This window comes from Leuresthes tenuis, unplaced genomic scaffold, assembly GCF_036924035.1.
Source record: "Leuresthes tenuis unplaced genomic scaffold, fLeuTen1.0.hap1 SCAF_18, whole genome shotgun sequence".
In the NCBI taxonomy this organism is placed as follows: domain Eukaryota; kingdom Metazoa; phylum Chordata; class Actinopteri; order Atheriniformes; family Atherinopsidae; genus Leuresthes; species Leuresthes tenuis.
In genome coordinates, this window is record NW_027325372.1 from 20136637 (window position 1) to 20157508 (window position 20872).

At 37.7% G+C, this 20872-nt stretch overlaps 1 protein-coding gene across 1 annotated transcript; it reads right to left on the reverse strand.

Annotated features, from left to right (window-relative positions):
• Positions 1-353: 353 nt before the first annotated feature.
• On the reverse strand, positions 354-6592 carry nrsn1l (neurensin 1-like). The gene is made up of 4 exons (XM_072370418.1): positions 6505-6592; positions 4370-4445; positions 2446-2598; positions 354-1914 (listed from the first exon to the last, which is right to left on the reverse strand). Exons 2-4 carry the CDS (start codon positions 4427-4429, stop codon positions 1501-1503), a joined length of 627 nt encoding a protein of 208 aa, XP_072226519.1. The 5' UTR covers positions 4430-4445; positions 6505-6592; the 3' UTR covers positions 354-1500.
• Positions 6593-20872: the final 14280 nt, after the last annotated feature.

The following is a 20872-nucleotide window of genomic DNA, read 5'->3' on the forward strand; positions in this document are numbered from 1 at the left end:
CATTAGTTTGACATAGGGCTGCACGGTGGTGTGGTTGCTAGCACTGTTGCATCTTTGTCCAAAATAAAATGGTTACCCATTGAACCAGTAACTATGATGTGACATTTGGTTGATGCATCAAGTACATTAGATTAGCAGCAGCTGGCCCATACTTACACTAGGGAAACAGAAAGGGTGTACTTAGTTTTTCCACATACTTTTGCATTTTTCGCTTAGTTTTTGTTAAATAATAATGTCACAGTGTAATATTTTATTTTGTTGTTGTAAATATAAAGATTTGCTTACAAAAACTGAGTGTACTTTTTTAACATGACTAACTGTTTTTGTTAAGTGGACCCAAACACTTTGAAAAATTAGGTATGCAGATCACACATTTATTTTGGTCATTTGCTTTGCACTGGTGACACTAACCCCATTTTGCTCCATTATCTCACAAAACACACCAAAACAAGGAAACACCAACAGTAACATCCAGCAGAATCAGCGCTTTTATATCCGGACACTGGATGCCCTTTTATTTATTTATTTATTTCCTTTTATCCTTTATACTCTGTATTATAACAACCATCACAATAATAGGAGGACCCAATTGGACCGGTGGCCTCAAAGGTGCCAGTGCAATTTCCTCTCACCTCAGCGCCTCGGCACTTACTCACTACTACTGTGTATGTCTGTAAACAAAAAATCTGATAGGTGTGATAATAAAGAGAGGGGAAATGAGGGACCAATCAGGAATGAGTCTTTGTTCAGAGTTCAAAATAGAGCACTTGAGGCCCAACTGTTGCCTGGATACACAGATTGCAGGCAATTACAGAGCCAGATTACAGTGGAGAGAAAATAGGTGATACTGTCAGTGGAGCGCAAATTTGTGTGGGTGACGAGTAAGTGACAGTGCGTGCGTCTGTACATGTGTTCACGCTGATATGTGAAAATGCAGATACAGATTGTTAGTGATTTTTTTTTTCTCCATCTATAACCTCCTCTGCATGACACTTTGTGTGTATATGAATGCAAAAAGAAACAGGTTTACACATTATTCCTGCAACATCACCACCTTTCCGTCATTATTTGGAAAACTGATATTGCTATTTCAAAAACTAATTTAACAAAGCAGGAAAATATATGACAAATGCTATCAAACACATAGTTTTCTATGATCAGAGTTCTGCTGAGGCTTTACGTGTATTTTTTAAACATAACACCAATGCACTGAACAAACACAGTCTACGGTCAACAACTATTGCTCCCTTTAACAACTGTTAACAACTTCAACAATCTTTCTGGTTGAAGTCGTGGGACCTCATCTATGTATTACAGTTTGGATTTATTGAAATAAAAAATCAATGATCTTGTAGCCTTGTAGGTCTTTAAAGTAACTTGTCTTATGTTTGCAATATTCAGTTCACAGAACAAAAACAGACACAATTGGGAGACCGTCTAAACAAGGTCACATGACCAGAACTAAAGCCTGTACAACCTGTGGCTCAGCAGTAATCTTTTTTAAGAAGGAGGCTGCACATTTTTCACTTTTGACAGAGTAAAGGGCATATTCCCTTCCTCTGTGCCTGGTGGCTTAGTGACCACATTCCCCACATCCCTGAACCCCCACCACTTTGACCCCAGCTCTCTTCTTCCCTCCGATTCTCCCGATCTGTGGAGCAGCCTCTCCTTCAGTTTGGCCCTGGGAAGCACGCAAACAACAACCCCCATCACCACCAGAGCAGAGCCCAGGCAGGATAGCCCAATCCCGGCCGCAGTGCTGCGGTGCAGCCCCCTGTTATAGTTGATCGCCTGGGCATCCACGAAGAACAGGTCTCCCTCTCCAAACGACTCGATTTTGTGGGGAGAGGAGTAACCGACTGACAGGGACACAACACCTGCAGTCAGGATCAGGAGACCCAGGGCCAAGGACACCTGGAGGTAAGGAAACAAACACAGGAAGCTGGGATAGCCATTAATTCAGACTTGGCTTTTTTTTTAACTCTAGGTGGTCCTACTAGCACAATGCTCTTCACTCCTTGTTAAGAAAGGTCATATTGTTGTTTGTATTGCAGAAAAATCCAAATAGCAAAACGTGCAGGGGGGCCTCTTTGTAATCCCCCTTTCCTTTACAAATACCAGCACACCCCTGGCTGTAGTTTGTCATGCAGAGACAGAGAGTTTAAAGTGCACTGTAAGCATGATTTTGCAGGTGTTATTACACTGGTGAAGGTCATCGATGGCAGGTGAAAACAGACAAGAGACATCATGTGTCACAGATCTGGCACAACAAAGATACACACTTTCTGTGGGTAAATGTTCATGGTTTTAGTTAAACCTGCTGCATATTAAAGGTTAAGGTTTAAAGTGCATCAAAAAAGGGTCCTTTCTTTGTTTGATTTTTTTTTTATTTGCGTGCAGTCCAAACGCTTTCCTTTGAGCATTGTCAAGTTGAGTAGCTTTTACCTTCCAGACTGCTGAGTTCCACCACAGGGCGGATCTCTGGCTCTGGACGAACCCCCGATTCTCTGGGTCTCTCTCCCACATGGAGGACGAGCATTCTTCGTAGAAGTGGTGCAGATAGGATCGAACTCCAAACTGAAGACAACTGGAACCTGCCTGGAAGGGTGTTGTGAGCAAAGAGACTCAATTATGTATGACAACAAGAAAAAAATTCCAACCTCATCTCTCTTTCATGGTCAAAGAAATGATAGCCGTCATGAAATTTGTTGTGATGGAATTTGTTTTCAAATGAAGACGGACATTAAATAAATTCTTTGGACCAAAGTCCAGTGTTGAAGCAACATAAAAATCCAAACAGATATTGGAATAACCGGATAATTTCTTTAGTGGAATATCATATCTGGCTGAGGTAGTGACAGTTACATCTGTGAGAAAGCTCTTATTAAAGGGTATATGTGGCATTTTATAGCTTTGGGGGTTGCAAAACACAGCAAGTTGGTCACAACTTAGTATTCTATCTGTACCTTGTACTTCACAATTCTTAAAACACCCGACTTAAAGAACTCAAATGCAGATAAACTAATTTGGTATGATCAGATAAGCTATTTAACTAAATAATGAACGACTGAAAAAGCTTTCATGTTATGCAGTTACCCTGACACAGCAATAATCATGCTCCTGATGTTAATAGCTCAGAAAATAAAATAAGAAACAAAGAAGACTCACCTGTGCTACATTTTCAGTGTTAATATGACCTGAATAAACAAATGAATGATGGTTTTATGGCATGAAAAGAAGCAGGTTATTATGGCAAAGATAATAAGCGCTGTCTGAAGGCGGCATAAATGCTATGAGCCAACAAAAAAATGGAAAAGAACATAATAATTCCAAAGGCAACAGACAGTTCTTTTTATTCAGTAATGAGCAATCTAAAGTTGACAATTCAGTCTGTATCTTATGCTGCAGTGCACAATGGACCATTGGTTAAAGACAAAAATTAAGGCAAGACTAAAGATTTAAGAAGCTCTCATACATGGGCAACAATGTTTCAAGGATAAAGATGTATGGGAAGTTCAAATTAAAGTGCATCAGTTCATTTAAGGCAACAAAATGAAGCCCATGAGGAAAAGAGCACTGCCAATAGTAAATATAGTGGAGGTTACATTGGGCTGTGGGGTTGCTTTGCTGCCTCCCGTAATAGACTTATCAAAGAAACCTTGGCATTAGAAGATGACCAAAACATTTCAGTCCAACATTAATCAAAGATATGCGGTGCTACAGTATATATAAATGTCTAAACCAACATTTGCTCTTATAAGCAAAATTACCACAGCAACAACATATCATTAGTGGGGTACAAATAACTCAGGATGATCTGCACGAAGCTAAGGTTTAATCTTAGTTTGTGAACAATCCAATACATGGTGAATTGTTGACTGGAAGAGCCAGGCTCAGAGGATAAAAAAGGAATGTTGCCATCAATGCTTCGGCATGGCCGTGTCACTGCTGGATCAGCAGTTGTCTCAGGAGCTATGACTGTGTGAATGAGAAGCACGTTGTAAAAGTGCTTAGTGGAATCTTGATAAGGCTAAACTATATGGATGCAGACCAGTTATGTGAAAAATGACAAAAACATAGATTGGTAAAAACCACCTGCAGACATGTTGAAAGAGCTTCCAGAAGGGTTTTAAGAAAAAAAAATCAAATGTTGTCATCATAGCCAAAGGTTCTGCCACCAATTATCAATAAAGGCAGCCAATAACTGTATCTGAGCACATTTTTGTTTGTAACATTTTTTCCAGTAATATTGGTCAGCACTGAAGTACTTCTTTTTTCTTTTTTACTTTTATTCCTGAAGATAATCTAAAATGTTTAATGAATAATGTTGAACTGATAAGCATCATCATCCAGGGAAACCAAAGCTTACCTCACTGCCAGAGGATTCTCCTCCTGAGCCGGAAGCACAGGCCTCGGGGCACAGCGCCATTACACACCTCTTACACCTACAATAATAAAGATGCAAACATCATTTTGTAAGCATCCACAGTTCTCCATGAGATGCTTGACTGTTAACACGGAGATAGTTTATCTGCTGAATATGGATTTCCCTCAGTAAAGCCTCCCTCTCAGCAGAGACCTGTCATGACTCTTGGCCTGTGTTGTCAGGTTGAAGCAGTTATTCTCTCTGCATGTGAACAATTGACAGCTACCATGACCCCGAGGTGACTCTATCCCCGCCCACAAATGAGTCACACATCTGCAATTGTGCGCACACTGCAATTGTGTCGCTCTGTTGATTTATGTAATTCTTTGACTTAAAAACTGTTTCTGATCTCATGCTTTATGCTTTACAGTAACTTTGACCTGACAGTCGTGTATGGTGTAATCTCGACAACACGAATTAGCAATGACAAATTGAGTCAGCAACTGGCTTCTTTCAGATGGTATCATATTCTTTCTAATGATAAAAGAATGAGCTAAAATCTAAAGTCTAATGCACTTGATTTTGTGAGCATTTCAAAATAGGTTTAATCTTTCCTATAACCTGATGTGATGTGTTTTCATCTCATAGTATCTAACCACTGGAATTACTTGACAGTTCTCAAGGACAAGAAGAATAAAATGCTACTTATTAGTTGCTGCAGCTGTGTTTAAAAACTAATGATGGAATAATACATAAAACAACATATCTGTAATAGAGGACTGCTTCTCCTTTTGATCATTTTAGGATAATATTTCTTGTAACAAGCCAACATGGTGTTTTTACACACACGTGATTTTTTACTCCAGGGCTTTTAAATGAAATGGTACTGATATTGGTTCTTTTACCTGCATAAAGGATCTAAGTACTCTATTCATCACTGTTCAGTATCAAGTAATGCTTCTGTATAAAGAGGCTGCGTATCAGATGAGCTGTAAAATACAATAACAACCTCAGAGCTCTGCTTTTCCCTGGGCACAGTTTATCACATAAATTTATCTTTATAGATTACGCAGTGGTCATTTTATATGTAATACGTTAAAAATGATTGATAACACATCTGGATGAAAGAGACAAAACCTGAAATATTTATTTTGAACTCTTAAATAATGATCTCTTCATTGTTGTATTTGTTTGCATTGTTATATGCGGTTAGGTGCATGAGCTCGCCTCTATTAATCACTGTAGGTCTAGCTCACTCCTTCTTCAGTAAGGAGTAAAACGATGGAAATCTGCTGTATGGTGCGAACAATTTCAAAAGAGTTTCTCTTTTGTAAAAAAAAAAAAAAAAAAAAAGTAAGAATTTAGCAGAGGCAAATCAATGTTGAATACATGTGGCTTGATCTATCAAGCACTGATGCTACAGTATAGGGATTTTAAGCTGGTTTCTTAATTTCATGGTGAAGCGGGACGAATAGACACTTGTGTGAGAGGTCATTCATCCCCTAAAGTTGAATACACATGATGCCTTAGTCAAAACTCTTAAACTATATGAATGTTAGATTGTTAATTCATAACACATCAGTCTGAGGTTTGGCAGGCGAATCTATAGCAGAGAGCTGTCCATGGTGCTAGTAAGTTTACCCTAACTTTCTCCATGGCTCACAGTCAAAGTGGGTTCAGTCCACAGGTATCCAGTTTGACGAAAGAAAGAAAGAAAGAAAGAAAGAAAGAAAGAAAGAAAGAAAGAAAGAAAGAAAGAAAGAAAGAAAGAAAGAAAGAAAGAAAGAAAGAGGAGTAGTGAAGACAAAGAATCGCACTCATCTGTCTCGCAGAATCTAAATCGTTCAGAATATGCACCAGGGTTACTTAACTGACTATGATTTCAAATTCTCCTTATTGTTATCGAGCAAACGAGAAAAGGTCGGATTTGAACCTCTGCACAGGCAGAAACACACGGTGGTCTGTTCAAGTCAGCTTTGACACAAACTAACCGCTGGCACTGGACCCCAGTGAGTTATTACGGCCGCTCAGCCTCTCGGTCCATTTCCCACTTTTCCACCATCGCACCTTATCTACAACAATCCACTCTCTGTGTTTTCTGTGACAGACTTCAGAGGCTGTGAAGGTGTCGGTCTTACCCCCCTCCTGGCTGGAGCGCTCGCTTTTCTCACTGGGGATCCATTTGCAGTTGGACCGGTGGATCTCCAACGCTGCTCGCTGATGTAAATCCGCCGATATTAGATACTGAGCATGCGTGTACATGAAGAGAGAGAGAGAGAGAGGGGGGGGGGGGGGGGGGGGGGGGATCAGGCACTGGGAAATGTATAGATATATGTAACATACTTTCTTTTTACACACATTCAGAGAGCTTGTCACTTCAAAATAAGCTAAGCTAAATTTACATTCGTCCAACAAAACGTATAAATAAAATAAGAGCGGAGGGGGAATTCATTCACCACCAACTTGAGGGACGAGGCAAAAATACAGTATATTTCCTACATCTCTCTCAGTAGAGGTCAAGCACTGTTGTTCAGCTGACTGAGTCAGCCCCTCTGGCTCACTGTGCACCTGTCTAGATGTTATCACTTTGAGGTTTGTTCATTCTGAAGGGCTTTGGCCACAGGTACTTCTGAAATGCTTCAAACTTTTCTTGACTGACCTCATCTTGAACCCCTGTCCACTGAAAAATATACCTATCAGTTACAACCTTTTCCCACATACTGCCCGCTGTGCTGATCTGCTTCATCCTGACACTGCACAATGTGACCTTTTTGAAAGTACAGAAACACTGAATGGGTCACCTGACATTAGTGTCTTCTCTCACCGTTGTCATCAAGCTTATTTTAGAATAGAATGAAATGGAAGGCATTTAGGAAGCCTGAGCTGTAGTAGGAATTAAAAGTTAACTTACTTTGGCCTTTGCTGTTTTCTTTATTTTGAACATTATTTTGTTAGTTTAATCAGCTTCTTCTTCAGCTCAATGACTGAATGATTCAGGTGATTTGCGTAATGTATGGCCTCTAATATCTCTAATCATCTGTAATGATAGAATTAAAAATGAAAAAAATTATGGTACAAAATCATTCTGAGGTACACTTTAAACTGAGATTTGGGGTTCTCAGAGGGAAACGCTTAAACTCTACTAAACTCTACTATTGAGAGTGAATTTCTCACTGTTATTGTTCTTTACTATATACTTTCATGTATATTTCTATTAATCCCAATCTGCCTGAGGCTATGTTTTCAAACCTCCACTTGAAAAACACCTTAACATTCAGTCAACAGGTCCTCAACTGTCAGGCCAGACTGAACAGCCCCGGGCTCAATGGATAAGAGACACTTGGGATCGTTTTTTAAAATGCACCTCGTCCTTCCTTATCACCAGTCCAGAATTTAGTAAGAAAACTGGCAAAAATTGACATTCATACTTTCTCCTAATTAAAACTCCAAATTAGAAAGTAAATCAAAGCTGTAGGTAAGAAGTTATATTACCCATAGAACTGAATACCTCATAGAAAATCTTCTGGGAATATGACAGAAATACAATAAAGATAAGCCACAACATTCAGGGTTGAAAAGTGATGCAAACACGTAGATATAAAAAAAGTGCAGAATCCTGATTGTCCACTTCGTCAGTCCCCATAGACGCTGTGAAAATGCCCCGGACTGTGCAAACATAAGTTTACAGTTTTGTGCAAAACAATAAATGGGATTTTGTTTGACAACAAACTGATAAAGAAGGATGAGTCGGTGGTGATGACTGCTCTGGAGTCCAGAAATTATTGTAAAAGGAAGAATGTTGCACAAGGTTTTCAAAATAGCGGACCATACTGCACACCCTTGACACAACATACCGATTAAGCAATAGAGTATCCTCAGACAGAGGCTTCTTCAACTCAGTTGCAATGAGGACCGGTGCAGGAGGTATACGTTATGACTGAGTACAATGACTAATTTTATTGTGCATTAGATTTTATTTCTTTTTGGTAAATAATATACACTGCAATAATGTAATTTTCCATTTGGAATGAAAAAAATGTAATTCCATTCGATTCAGTTCAGTGCAAAAAAAACAAACAGTTTAGGTCTTCATACATAGTTTGACAACACAAGTCAACTGCTGCTTCAATACTGGTGCTCACAAACCAGTGGGTGATATCAGTATGATTGTAGGGAGTCAAATTTTGTCAAAACTGAAATCAGTTAGATTTAGGAATCTGTAATCCACCCGTTAGTGACTAAATTCAGCTAAAGAAACAATAAAAATAAAATGCAGTCATTCTTCATTGTGCATTAGTCCTGTTGTTAATTTTTGCAATTGATTTTTGCACAACTGTACCCCTTAAATGCAAATATTGATGGGAGAGTGTCCTGAAATTGAGTACTTTATTCAACCAGCCATCAATGGCCAATAATGCGTCTGGGAATGCTAAGTTAAGAGGCATTGCATCTTCTGCTGTTATCTAAAGCAGGATACAATCCATAGCTGAAATATTGTTGAATGAAACAACCTCTGACTTGGTGTCACACACACAAGGTCACAATGGTAATTGGGCATACTTTAATATGTGTTCTGTAAATATTTACAGAAAATGCACTATTTATGCCGTCTGTCATAACAGATATATATTTTTCACATATTCATCCAATCTGTGCATGGAAATAAAATTTGCAGCCAGACAAAATATGTCTGTGAGTGCTTTTGTGTGTTTGTGCATGGGGGGTAGAGCTTCATCATCCCTGCATATTTGTTATTTTGACACAGTATGAGAAGTCATAAAGGGCAGGATGAGACTATTTCCAGGGTGCTTTGGTGGGAGAAATACATGAAAAACTGTCTCTGTGTATCGTTCATTTCCACACACACAACCACACACACACATACACACGCATAAAGGTCTCTGTATAACTAATATGTGCTCTACCACAGAGAGAAAAAAATATTTCCATGGTTACGAGTCCAGCAAGGTCAGGCATATGAAGTGAGTGGTAGGTGTTGATTGGTTCGTAGATAATTACACTTTCCTTTAAGATGATGTGCAAACAGATTTTTTTTTTGTCTGCTCTATTTAGAAGCTGTTGTAAACCATTATCAGTCATTTCAGCTGCAGGCCTCACTGCCCTTATTACTTCCTTTATTCACTAGCTTGGGAGGGTTATTCTTTGCTGTGATGAATTGCCTTGCATTGTGTGTCTGTGCTATCTTAAAAATAACCTGCGCTTCAACCCACACCAGCCTGTAAAACCACTGTCAGTACCACGGAACATCCGAGCAATCATGTTAATTACTTGTGAAAAGCCTTTCATTTATTGGCTCGTCAAATGGAAAGGGCAAAGCATTTTCCAAAGGCACAATATTTAGGTTTGATGACTGAGATGGAAGAATCAGTATTTCATTTTCTCCACCTGTCTAATCCTTTTTGGAGGTGGCAGGAATGGTGGCGGCTGTCCCAACATGCATTGGAAGATGCTTTTGACAAGTTGGCAGTTCAGTAGAGAGCTAATGAAAAAGATAGTGACACTCACACGTATGGACATTTTCTCTGATTCTGTTCTTTCCTTGTTCAGAAACACCACATGTAAATGCAATGAATTATTATTATTATAACTAAAAGGGACAATATCTGCCTCATAAGATTTTTCAGTTTCTTGCAGATAACAAGATGAGAGAATTAACACTATTAACACTAGATTAACAACCTGTGTAGCTCTGGCCTGGTTTATACCACATGGGCTTTATTAACATCAATTTACTTTTCACAAGCCACAAACATAAATCACAAATACATGTAGTGTAAAACGATACAGTTCAAAACAATGAGCTAAGTAAATGGACACAATATTAACATAGTTTAAACAAAAAATCTCCTCTGCCTGCAGTTTCAGAGTTGAAATCTGTCTGAGTTTTTGAGCTAAGAGGAAAGGTATTTGGATTCCACCGTTAGCCTAAAGATAGTTATCTCTGTAGTTACCTATCTGTTTTAGCTGTGTAGGGTAGCCATACTTGTGGCTGAAGCGATGGGTTTGTGTTGTTTAAGATTCTTACACAAGGTTTTCACATCAGCCTACAACTCACATTGTGTAGTCATAAAGCAAACAGCTAGCTTAAGGATATTTAGCTAGCTGTTTCCATGTGATTCCAAAAACCATTTATCACCACCTCTAAATCTCAACAAAGGATTATGGTCTGTGTCTGTGACTGAAAAAGATACATAGAAATACTGAAACACGAAAAAGTCAGTTTTCCACATTATGGAAAAAGACTCAATGAAGTGGTTAAACTTTGGGTCCTGTATTAAGCCATATAGAGTGCATTAGTGAGCTCTATTTTTGCTTGTAAAGGGATAAAATCACTTTTGTGCAGAGAGAATTAGTTATGTTTCACAATATTCCTGTTTATTCCTGTTTCACAATAATACACTAAACTAAACTAATCCAGCCAACTCCTGATGCAAAATTTGGCAAACTTGAATGTTGGTAGCTTAGTCTCACCAGCAGCCTAGTCTAACAGAAAGATGTGAAACAAACAAAAATTCAGAGCACCATTTTATTATGATAAAGGCTCAGTTAAGATAACATGGTGGTGCCTCAGAAAGCTAAACATTTAAACTTCAATAACTTTTTAAAAATAGATTCTAAGCCTTTGTTGGTATTCAGAAAGGTAAAGATACTGCAAAACTGTGAGAAATCAGTTGTTTTCTTTGTTGTGACATAACAAACTATAATTTCGACTCACATCAGGCTCATATAAATTGTCTCTTAAAGTAACACAGCGTGTCTTCGGCATCACTCAGAAGATCTTCTCTGCTTCACCACAGATTTACATCATACAATAACTGTGATCCTTCATTTCTCAAATGTGTGCCTTTAGACTTTTCACAAAATAAAATCCACAACCACAGATTCCTCCACTTTCTTCCTCTTCCTCATACCCTATTAAACAGTAGCCCTCTTCTATATGCTTTTTATCCAAATAGTGCAAAACATAGAAGTGCAAATATGGCCATCATCCTATGTAGATAAATGTAACGTAAAAATATAAAACATGTCATTTAGCAAAGTGATTACACTGAGACATAGTGTTTGTAATAATTGAAATGTTGTTTTTAATGTGAAAATGTTTTTTAAATTCATCATTAATACTATACATAGTAACTTAATACAATATTTAGATTTGAGTCTTTAAGTAACATCAGCTTGCCAGCAGCCAGTACTGGATAAGTCTCCAGTTCTTGGACATGTTTAATTCTCAATCTGTTGCTTGAAACAGCAGCTATGTGTGTGCATCTTTCAGTTAAATCAGCAAAAAAGTTGAGAGATTTTTAAATTCCCTCTCTGTGCTTCTTTTTTCTCCCCCTATCAGAAACGTAAGTTCTATTTGCTTACTTTTTCACAAACCTGTCCCATAGTCCTTTTCTTCTCTCTACTTCAACACTGGCGTATGTTACACTTTCACAAAAGGCTTTTTACTTTTAAAACTCAAAATCATTTTCATATTCTATCCCAAACAAAAGTGGGCTTTGACTTATCTTTTAATTGCAATAAATGCTCAGTAAATGAAATTCTTTTCTCTCTTGTTATATCTCTCTTTAGTTCAGGACACGTCCCTCTATCTCAAATACCAGCCCAATTATCTAATAGCATTTTTAAAAGCAGGTATTGCAGGCAAACTGTTACACATATCTCCTCATACCTCATATCTTTTCTTATCTCAACTGTGGCTGTGCTTTGGGTATGTACAGATTTTAATTGCACAATAAAAACTCAAAGACTTTGTAGAGCACAAATGTCCATTCCCTCTTGGTATGGTGTGAAGAAGAGTTGCTGCAGTGCTGCTGGAGAGATGATGGCAGTGCACAGTTCAGGAGGTCACTGGATGCGTATGTGGGCTGGGGAATGGCTGCGTTACATCATGCAGAACGTCACATAATGGCGCATTAACATGAATAATGCATCCCATGTTGACAAGTGGAGAGAAACACACAGAGTTTAAATATTCTATAAGGAGAGAAATCTTAGAATAGAATAGTGCTTTGGGAACTAATGGGCCGTCAGGTGTCACATCCTATGATGAAGAGGCAGAGGAGTGTGTGTATGTGTCTTTGTGTTTGCATGAATGTGCTGATGTGCAACCGTTGTGCTCATTATTGTTCAAAATGGGCTATAAAGCCCCGCTCCAAAAAGATTTTTAAATGTATTCTCCTTTTTGGGCTTCATGCTCTTGGCTTGTGCTTGTCAGGAAGGAAAAGTCTACTTTTTGAAAATACCATGAGTGCTGCATACACCACACTTCAAATAATTAGATTTACAGACAGTGAAAGGAGACTCTACTCATAAATCAAAGTAAAGGCTGTCACAGGACATCCATACTTTCTCATGACTTAGACAGGCGTGTTTAGACAAAAATAGTTGAACTTGGAATCTGATTGATTAGATGTTTGCAGTAAGAAAAGGAATACCCATATTGAAAAGCCACAATTTGAGGAAACTAACTACCATTTGAACTGGTACAATTTTTGATAGATATTGAAATGACATCCTCTCATTGATTCTCTGTAGTTTATTTCCACTGGGCTCAACAATAACATGTATGTAAACAAAAAATGTAAACTTTTAAAAGTTCAAGTCTTACTTGAGTAGGAAAAAAAAAGTTGAATTAGTAAAGCACAAACATAGTACTCATCATGGAGGTAAAATGCATTGTTGTAAATGACTGAAATGCAGTTGATCAGAAAAGTCTTATCTATTGTTCACTGCAGCAATTGCTGTTCATTTGCAGTATATTATTCTAGTTCATAATTCAATTCAGTTCAGTTTTCCATCTATACATCCACCCATCCATTTTATTATTATTATTTATTCAGTATTTCTATCCAATTCAGGGTTGCTGGGGAGCTGGAGCGCATACCAGCTGCCATCAGGAAAGACACAGGTTACACTCTAAAATATTTAATCACTCCACAAAGAGAAATTGTTTAGTTGTGGAATAAACAACAATGAGAAGAAGTTGTCACAAAGAGTCATTGGATTCATTAGCTTTGAATTTGTTTCACCAGTATTCTACTCTTCCTGTTTAAATTTCAACCTATCAATATAAAAGTGTATCCTTATTGTCCCTGTAAACAAACACTCACTTGCAGGTAGATACTGTAAAATTACTTAAAACCTAAAGTAACCTTTCTCTCATATTATCCACTCCAAAGTACAATAGATTGAAATATTTTATTGTGAATACACTGTAAAATAAAAGTATTATACTGTTATTGTATTGTTTTTACAGTATAGTTAATCTTTTTTATAGTGTTGGGTAGCTAAGCTGATATCTCACTTCAGCCTCGTTATACTGTATATTTTTGTAATACGGCTATCACAGACCCACAATGGCATTGACTTGGAGAACCTTTATTTCATTCAACTCTCTTTGCTGAACACTTATATGCGAATCTGTGCCGAGTAGAGCTCCAAAATCATCTGTGATCCTTCACTGCCTTTGTGATATAGGTCATGGATACTCAAAAATGTATATCAGTCTTAACAGTTGGAGAAAATAGATTCAAATAGGCAAAGGCTGACATTTTTACTTCACATACAGTGATCATGTAAATGATTTGAATTAAACGTAAAATGGTCGTTATTAATTTAAGTCATCTTTCAGCAGCAGGAAAATGTTTTACATATTATTCCAGATGAAACACACTCAACTTAAACCCTGTTCAATAAAGCCCTGAAGCTTGGCTCCTCTTCACATTTTGCCCCAAGAGGATATATTTCATCATTCATCTACTGATTATCATTTTAATACACTATATTTCATATGCATATGTGGGGCTACCCTGGGAACTGAATCTATCTATCTATCTATCTATCTATCTATCTATCTATCTATCTATCTATCTATCTATCTATCTATCTATCTATCTATCTATCTATCTATCTATCTATCTATCTATCTATCTATCTATCTATCTGTCTATCTATCTATCTATCTATCTATCTATCTATCTATCTATCTATCTATCTATCTATCTATCTATCTATCTATCTATCTATCTATCTATCTATCTATCTATCTATCTATCTATCTATCTATCTGTCTGTCTGTCTGTCTGTCTGTCTGTCTGTCTGTCTGTCTGTCTGTCTGTCTGTCTGTCTGTCTATCTATCTATCTATCTATCTATCTATCTATCTATCTATCTATCTATCTATCTATCTATCTATCTATCTATCTATCTATCTATCTATCTATCTATCTATCTATCTATCTATCTATCTATCTGTCTGTCTGTCTGTCTGTCTGTCTGTCTGTCTATCTATCTATCTATCTATCTATCTATCTATCTATCTATCTATCTATCTATCTATCTATCTATCTATCTATCTATCTATCTATCTATCTATCTATCTATCTATCTATCTATCTATCTATCTATCTATCTATCTATCTATCTATCTATCTATCTATCTGTCTATCTGTCTGTCTGTCTGTCTATCTATCTATCTATCTATCTATCTATCTATCTATCTATCTATCTATCTATCTATCTATCTATCTATCTATCTATCGTTAATATGTAATGTTACCCAGCTCCTGTGTCATCCTTCACATCTCAGACGGACTGACCCACTTCTTTTCCTTTGCCTGAAAAACAGACTGTGCCTGGAGGGAAGGCCGGCCTCAGCATAAGGCTGCTGCAGAGCTGACTGGTTCAGGAGTCCATCTCAGCGGCCTTCTTTGCCTCCCCGTCTTCCCTCAAGTCATTAAGGCGGCAGCAGACAGCAGACAGAGGGAATGGATGGGTTTCATTCCAAAGCAGCGCTTCCACTTGTCTGATCATTCAAGGTCATATCGAGCAGATCAATAAGACTACACTGATGTATGAGGAAGTGAATACGTGTGTTTGAGTGTGCTTTGGAGGTGCAAACAGACACATACACACACACACCTGCGCAGGGTCAAGCCCAGTGTGTTATCTCAGTTCCTGAATCTGTCACTAGATGTCAGTGGAATGCAGCACAGGGCTTTAAAGTATATTTACGGAGTTCATCAGCACAAGCTCCTTTGTTTCTAAAATCAACACACGGTGCAACAACAACATCCATGTTCAAGTCCATATAATGTATTTATTCTCTCCAGCTGATCCATTTAGATCCATTAGACTACATCATGATATAATGTCAGGAACAAATGCCAGAGGAGTGTTTTCGCTCTTTGCTAAATCAACTGTCTATATGTATCCTGAACACAGTCACATGAATATTAGATCTGTAATATGTTTGAAGTTATTATTAAAAAGGTCAATTTTTCTTGCTTCATACGCAGGCATCTTTATTTTGCCATCGTGATGGAACAACTGTGTACACGCATATTGAAATGTCATGCAACATCTCTATCCATTAAGCACTCTCAATAGAGCTGCTTCAGAGGTAACTTGAATGCGTCAGCGGTTTCCATAATGGTAAGTGTGCCATCTTGATGAAGCTTTCACTTAAGATGGTGTCTGCTGTCATGTTGCAAGATGTCAAAGTCTCACGATATAGATCCAAGAGTTTTGGTGTAATCACATTACAGGTGTAGAATATCACCATACAGGGGTATGGAATTATTATCAGATCAATAAGGCCATTCATCACTGATATAATTAGATAACTCACTGTATGTCATTCCAAACTGGCACATATAAATTCTGTCCCACTGCCCCTCCCCACCCCAAGAAGTCATTAATGTTTCCCAGTGTAATATCATCACACGGCTACATTCCTCTTCTCTATCTAATCTAATTCATCAGTCTAATAGGTCATAATTAATTGCTCCATTATTAATCGAGTGATGTCATACCTACAAGCCTGAGGGTGAAAATGAACTGTCTGTCACCAGGAGCACTGTCTTTGAGAGGGCTTCAGGTGTGTGTGTGTGTGTGCTGGAAGTGGAGATCACAGTTTGACTTTTTGGCTGATACAGGCACTCAGCAGTGTCAAAAGCTCATCAGACTCAACTATCTACAGATCAAATCTATCACTGTTCCGTGAGACTGTGTGATTACTGCCGATTACCTCAGGTCAAAAGGTTCAAACATCATTGAGGAGGATATTACACCACAGTGGGACATGAATATTTAACTGTCTCATTCTGGTGATGCTCTCTCTTTGGCTAACTTGAGCCAGAGGAGATGATGATTAGCCTTGCAGACAGGGCTAATGACCTGGGATGGATTAGATTGGATGGCCACTGAATATGGCAATGACACGGCATGGACAGACTCATTCTGGTTAAGACGGATTCAGAAGCTCAGACAAGTGGAAAGCAGTTGTTATATACTTTAAATGCTTAAATTGTGAATAACTGAATGCAGCTATTTGCAAATGTTTTAGAGAAAATAGCTAGAAGAAAACAATGTTTTTATTGTTTTTTTAAAAAGTATATGTTAATTTTGAATTTTATTCCAGCCACACATTTTTTGAAAAGCTAGGTTAGAGGCATGTTTGCCACTGTGCTGCATCACTTCTTCGTTTGGACAACAAATGGACAACAACCAAGGACAGCAAAGTGAACTTTACTTGATACAGGATTAGCTTTTAGCTGCTCAACAATTTTGGACATTCTTTGTAGTATTCTTGTAGTATTCTTTTGCAGTGCTAATGTGGCAAATGTATGTTTTCAGTGGGGCAGCAGGCTTGTTTAGCACCTTGACACCACAGAGTCATGGTGCTGTTATACATGCTGAACATGGTTTGGCATTGTCTTGTTGAAGAATCAGATCAGCTTTTACTGCAGGGCTACCTGACAGTCCGAAGATCGTGTCGGATGTTAAAGGTCACAGTGGTGCATTAATCCTAGTTAGCTGAACTACCAGGTTAAAAATGAGGCGCATATTGGTGGTGATCCTCAACTCAAATGTTTATCACAAAGTTAATCCACTCTACATCTACATTCACTCTTAGAACTTCAACTCCCTGAGTAGGTACAAAACACTCTGAGCTCTGCGATGAAATGCTGGCTTCATATAATGTACAATTTCAGTATGTGGGAATACAGTCCCGCTACAACCACTGCACAAGATTGATAACTTCAACCCTAAATCCAACAAGTATAACCCTGATTCTTTAAACTGGTGTGTTGCCAGATCTGCAGTGGTGATGCACCTCAGCTTGGCTCTTCACAAAATTAAAACAATCTATTTTCAACATGTTGTTCTTCTGCTAGCCTAAGTATGACAAATTCTGTCAGCCTGGGAAGACACATTTCTATGATGAAGGCTAAGCAGTTTGCTAGGTACTTGTCAGATCCACAGCAAGATGTCAGAGTTGGCTAGTTCGAGGCTAATGCAGAGTAATAAGCTTTGTTTTTTAATTGTTTTTTATAACATTGCAGTGCTAGGGTTGGGGTAATCTTTTGCTTGCCTTAAATACTCACTCTGTTGCATCACAGAGCTCGGATTTTACACATCCTTAAAAATCAAGAGCAGAAAATCAATGAAAACTGTAACAGTCCGACTCAACAATTCAGTGAAACATAGGTCTCAGTCTTTTTACATGTTTCAAGCAACTATTGTTTAACCAGTGTAACACATTTCCATGCATATCTCATGCATAGATTTTAATTGTAATATGAATATACACTTTGGAAATTCTAATGATCAAGCACCGACCAGCATATCTCAACAGCTCTGAAATTAAATTTTCGAGAAATGGTTTAATTGGAAAAGTCACAGGCATTTTTAAAAAGGTCTCCAGGACATAAGAAAACTCACAAATAGACAAAAGACATTTTGTCATTGTTGGGTTGATACTGATGCATAGAGACTGAATAGTGCAATTGTTTATTAAAATAGCTAAATATTAGATTTAAACTCCTTTAAATTTGAGATCTGCAAATCATTATATTTCTTCTTTATTTATATTTTAGAACGTGTCCTAGCTTTTTGGGCATTTTCAGTTCTCTCTTTGTCTTCTGTGTAGTACATAAACATGCTATGATTAGGGGCAAGTTAATAGCACACTATAATGCAGTGTTAAGGACAGAAGCGTGAAGAGGTTTATGGTACTTTTGTCTTTCTTTATCCTCATCAATCACCGGACACTGGACATTGGCCCTGAAAAATATCTACAGTGACAAGATGAAGGAGTCCTGCCACAGATAGTGTGTCGCTCACAGAGCACTGATCACAATAGCATGGAGTCAGGCTGGAATTACACGAGGAGACAGAAAGCACTGAGACATGCTGAAACTCACAGAGGAATTGTGTCCAGTTCTTCATGATGCTTGTTCCTTAAGTAACTGTGTGCAAGTGTCAGTGGGAGAACTGGTGATGTTTAAAAAATAAAAGCTGCTCACATCAGAGCATTTAAAAAAAAAAAAAGCATTTCTGTATGTAATTGCAATTTATGTTCTTATTAACATCAGTCTCAGTCTCAGTACTTTTGTTTCTGCTATGCAGCTACAGCTTTCGGTGTAGCTCTTTATGGAAATGTGGGTTTAATGTGAAATAGCTGTTTAACTTTTAAAAGTGGCAAGATGCAATCTGTTTGCTCCTGTATGCACTTTTCTCACACGAAGACTAGTATCTATAAAGCAGAATGAGGCATGAGAATGCGTGTACCACATGTATCCTTCAGAAAATGCATTAATGATCCCTTCAGACATGATGCAGATGCAACATATGCATACTTTTACCTTTCAAACCTGACACTGTATGACAGGGTTTTTTTTTTAAGTGAGAAACATGAAAGCAAAGTCAGGAAAATAAAACAAAAGAATTGTATTTTTATTGATTGTTTTACATTTCATCAGAGGCTGGGAAGGAAAAAGTTTGAGTGGACAGTTTAAAGTATTCCAGAAAATCCCCAGGTTTAAGAAGGCATTCTTAAATGAAGCATTAGGTCTGAGTGGGTTAATTCCACCGTGGTCAAGTGCAAATAAAGCTACAAAATTTAACATGAAATAAAACAGAACGGATAATGCTCTTGAGTACAAAAAACGTTTTTTTCGCCCAGTTTTTCTTTCATCATTAGTTTTTATGATATCCTCTTCTTAGATTGTGGTGAGGCAACTGAAGCTGTGCACAATCATATAGAAGGATGGCTGAACTGGCATTGTTTGAAGAACTTGCTAAAGTGGCTTTTAGAAAGGAACAAATATTCAGAGATCAGCTTGATTTTCTGTCACTGAATTATTGTTGGGTCATGCCGGCTACCATTGGCTGTCCTTCTTGAATTGCTATAGTGGAACTATCCACTGTAGCCCTGATCCTGTCTTTGTATGTGCTGACGTATGATTTGTCTCTCAGTTGTAATATGATCATTTCTCTTTTTTCAAAACCTCTACAGGGTCCTTTACTCTGAGCCTACAGAGCTCATCACTTCTGGTCTGTTTTTCCCTTTCAGATTTTCTTTTCTCTTCATCACAGATGTGTCTCATTATCACATATGGTAACATTGAGCTTCTACTTTGCTGTTGATTTCATTGTCATATCTACTGAGTTGTGGTGTAAAGTCTTAACTTTGAAAAATGCAAATCATCAATTAGGCGAGAATTTTCACCCTTTAATGGCTTCCGATAAGAGTAGACGTCCAGGCTGGGCTTGTTAGCATGTTCGACTTTACAGGTCTGGAAAAAACTATTCACACACACACACATTTCTACCTTTGTTCAGATGTTGAGGTGTAACTTTAAGGGAGCTTGTGATGCCCTCCCATCATCCTGTGGGTAGCTCAAACCATTGTTGAAGGGTCGTCAGCTAACGCAGCTCTTCTGGGAACTCCTATATGGAACTCTAGTGTCCAAGTGTCTCAAAAGGATGAATGTCTTAAAGAATAAAGTGAGGGAAATGAGGAAATTAATTCTATGTATGGAAATATAAAGACAAATAAATAAAAGAATAAGTGAATATGGAAATATGAAGACAAATGACGAAATGTAAAAGAACTATTAGGATGATTTTATTTCATTTCCACAGTTATTGTTTCATTCATTTATGTACACATTTGTTATTCTTAGATAAACATCTTAATTTCTTCTCTGTAAATGTCTACATTTTAAATTTTTTTCTTACTATTTATTAATCAGACAATATTCTGATTCATTTGAATCCCTTCATTTTCTCCTATTCTTTTTAATTTTGTTTGGTTATTTCTTTATTTCAGCTTTGTCTTTGCTTCTTCTCTCTGACTTTTTGTGAACCGAGCAGGTCGTCCACTTCCTGTTTAAGAACTGCGCCTGTTGTAGAAGACTGCGTCATCTGTGGCTTATTTCACCTTAACCATACATCAACACATGCTTCTAAACATACGTGAGGTGAGAAATAAACACTATAGCTGCTTAAGATGTATTCGTATAGCATTAACAAGGCCTAAATTCAAAGTTTGTCTAAATTTAGGTTGGTCCACACTCCAAAAACTAAAATTTTATCAAAGTTTAGTTTTGATAAATTCCCTCTATTCTGAGCAAATCCATTGTGTGGCCTCTACCTTGTCACTTTCTTTGAGACAGTTTGGGACAGAATACACACA